The following is a 2,279-nucleotide window of genomic DNA, read 5'->3' as shown; positions in this document are numbered from 1 at the left end:
TGCTCTGCAACAAGAGAAGCCACTGCAATGAGAAGCCTGCGCACCACAACGAAGAGTAGCCCCCGCTCGCCACAACTAGAGAAAGCCTGCGTGCAGCAATGAAGACCCAATGCAGCCCAAAATAAATAAATAAATTTATTTTAAAAATAATAATAATAAAAAAAATAAAGAACAAGCAAACAAAAAGCATGTTTTAAGAGCCTGTTTTACTTGGAGAGGAAGGTGAGCACAGGCCTGCCCTCTAGATCAAGAGGCCTCATGTTCCTGGAGAAAGAAAGGACTTCTGTGGGTTCTCGGAGACTTTGCCCAAGCAGGCAGGGGTTGCACGCCCTCCAACCTCACCCTTGCAGTGCGGACCGTACTGAGAGTGGTGAGCAGCTGGGTTTTTTGTTTTTTTTAATTAAAAAAAGTTTTTTTCTTTTATATTTTGCCCGCACCGTGCGGCATGTGGGATCTTAGTTCCCTGACCAGGGATCAAACCCATGACCCCTTCAGTGGAAGCGCAGTGTCCCAACCACTGGACCGCCAGGGAATTCCCGTGAGCAGCTATTAACACGCCAGTTATGTAGTGGATGGGCAGGAAAAAACACTGAAAAATGTCCACTATGGCAAAGGTAAGTATATTTTAGGGTGGTGAAAGAGAAGCCCCTTGGCCAGGCAAACATTCAGATGGTTGTCCTGTTCTCAACATCAGAGTCCTCAGCAAGAAAACAAAACCAGAGTTCACGTGGCAGGGGGGTCGGACTGCGGATCTCTCCTTTGCGGCGGCGGCGGCCAGAGAGCGAGAGTACGAAGTGTTGCAACCCGAGTCATGGCAGGACAGGCATTTAGAAAGTTTCTTCCCCTCTTTGACCGAGTATTAGTTGAAAGAAGTGCAGCCGAAATTGTAACCAAAGGAGGCATTATGCTTCCAGAAAAATCACAAGGGAAAGTATTGCAAGCAACGGTAGTAGCTGTTGGATCCGGCTCTAAAGGAAAGGGTGGAGGGATTCAACCAGTTAGTGTGAAAGTTGGAGATAAAGTTCTTCTCCCAGAATATGAAGGCACCAAAGTAGTTCTAGACGACAAGGATGATTTCTTATCTAGAGATGGTGACATTCTTGGAAAATACGTCGACTAAAATTAGTCACTATTGAAATGGCATCACGTGAAGCTGCCACTGAAGTTCTGAAATCTTTCATCGTGTAAATAATTTCTGTGTTTCTTTTATAATAAAGTAATGATATCCAAACCAATGATATTCAGTGTCTCTGAAATTTAGTTTCTCTGTTTTGATTTAAACATTCCCAAATAAAGGTATATAAATGAAAAAAAAACAAAAATAAACCTTCCAATCGACGGAAAACAAACTAACATCTAACAACAAACATGGAGGAACCTTGAAGCTATTGTGCTGAGGGGGGAAGAAGTCCGTCACAGCAGGACAGATGCTGTGGGATTCCACTTCTACAAGGCCCCCAAAAGAGAGCCACAGAGACAGGAAGTAGGGTGGTGGGTGCCCGGGGCTGGGGGAGGGGGAGGGGAAGCTGGTGTTTAATGCAGACAGAGTTTCAGTTGGAGAAGATGAAAAAATTCTGGAGGCGGATGGTGGTGACGGTTGCACAACAGTGTGTGTGTTCTTAATGCCACTGAGCTGTGCACTTAAAAAATGGTTAAAATGGTAAATGTTATCTTATTTGAGCACAATTTTTTAAAAAGTGGCCCATCCAGCTGATGGACTTTCAAAGGTGCAGCATGTAACCAGTCTTGTACTGCCTCACGATCTTTAACCAAACCAGCTTATATTGTTTTCCTACAAATTTCCTGACGAGAGTGTGAAATACAACTTTGACATTTATATACAAATATATATACACACACACACACAAATGTATGTTACTATGACACATAAGTAACCTAACATATACATGTAAAATAAACAAAACAACAAAACCAAACTAAAAACAGCAAGCAACACTCAAGCGACAAAGGCAGTGAGTCTTCACCAGACTCCCCCCCACGGGGTGGAAACATCCCAACAGCCCACCTGTTTTCTGGGCCCAGAGAGCAGAGCTGCAGCTGAAAGCCCTTCCCCCCACGTGCGTCCCCACAAGCTGCCCTTGCTCCGGGGCAGGTGGCTGGCGTCCCACTGCCCTATGGCCTTTCCACCAGTGCCCAGCTGGCTTTCTTTCCAAGGACGGTGTCATAGTCTGTGTGCACAAGCCTATCTGCAGCTTCAGGCTTTAGGACGAGTCCTGATCTTTGGACGTGGAGCAGAACTGGGGCAGAGGGAGTCTGGT

General features: G+C 45.4%; 1 protein-coding gene across 1 annotated transcript; it reads left to right on the top strand.

Moving 5' to 3' along the window:
- Window positions 1–220: 220 nt before the first annotated feature.
- LOC309968831 (10 kDa heat shock protein, mitochondrial-like) lies at window positions 221–1,826 on the top strand. The gene has a single exon (XM_082850309.1). It carries the CDS (start codon window positions 812–814, stop codon window positions 1,118–1,120), a length of 309 nt encoding a protein of 102 aa, XP_082706435.1. The 5' UTR covers window positions 221–811; the 3' UTR covers window positions 1,121–1,826.
- The last annotated feature ends 453 nt before the right edge of the window (window positions 1,827–2,279 follow it).

Source organism: Leucopleurus acutus, assembly GCF_964270905.1.
Source record: "Leucopleurus acutus genome assembly, chromosome: 11".
NCBI classification, from domain to species: Eukaryota; Metazoa; Chordata; class Mammalia; order Artiodactyla; family Delphinidae; genus Leucopleurus; species Leucopleurus acutus.
Note: the sequence above shows the minus strand (reverse complement) of the source record. Positions and strands in the feature narration are given on the sequence as shown.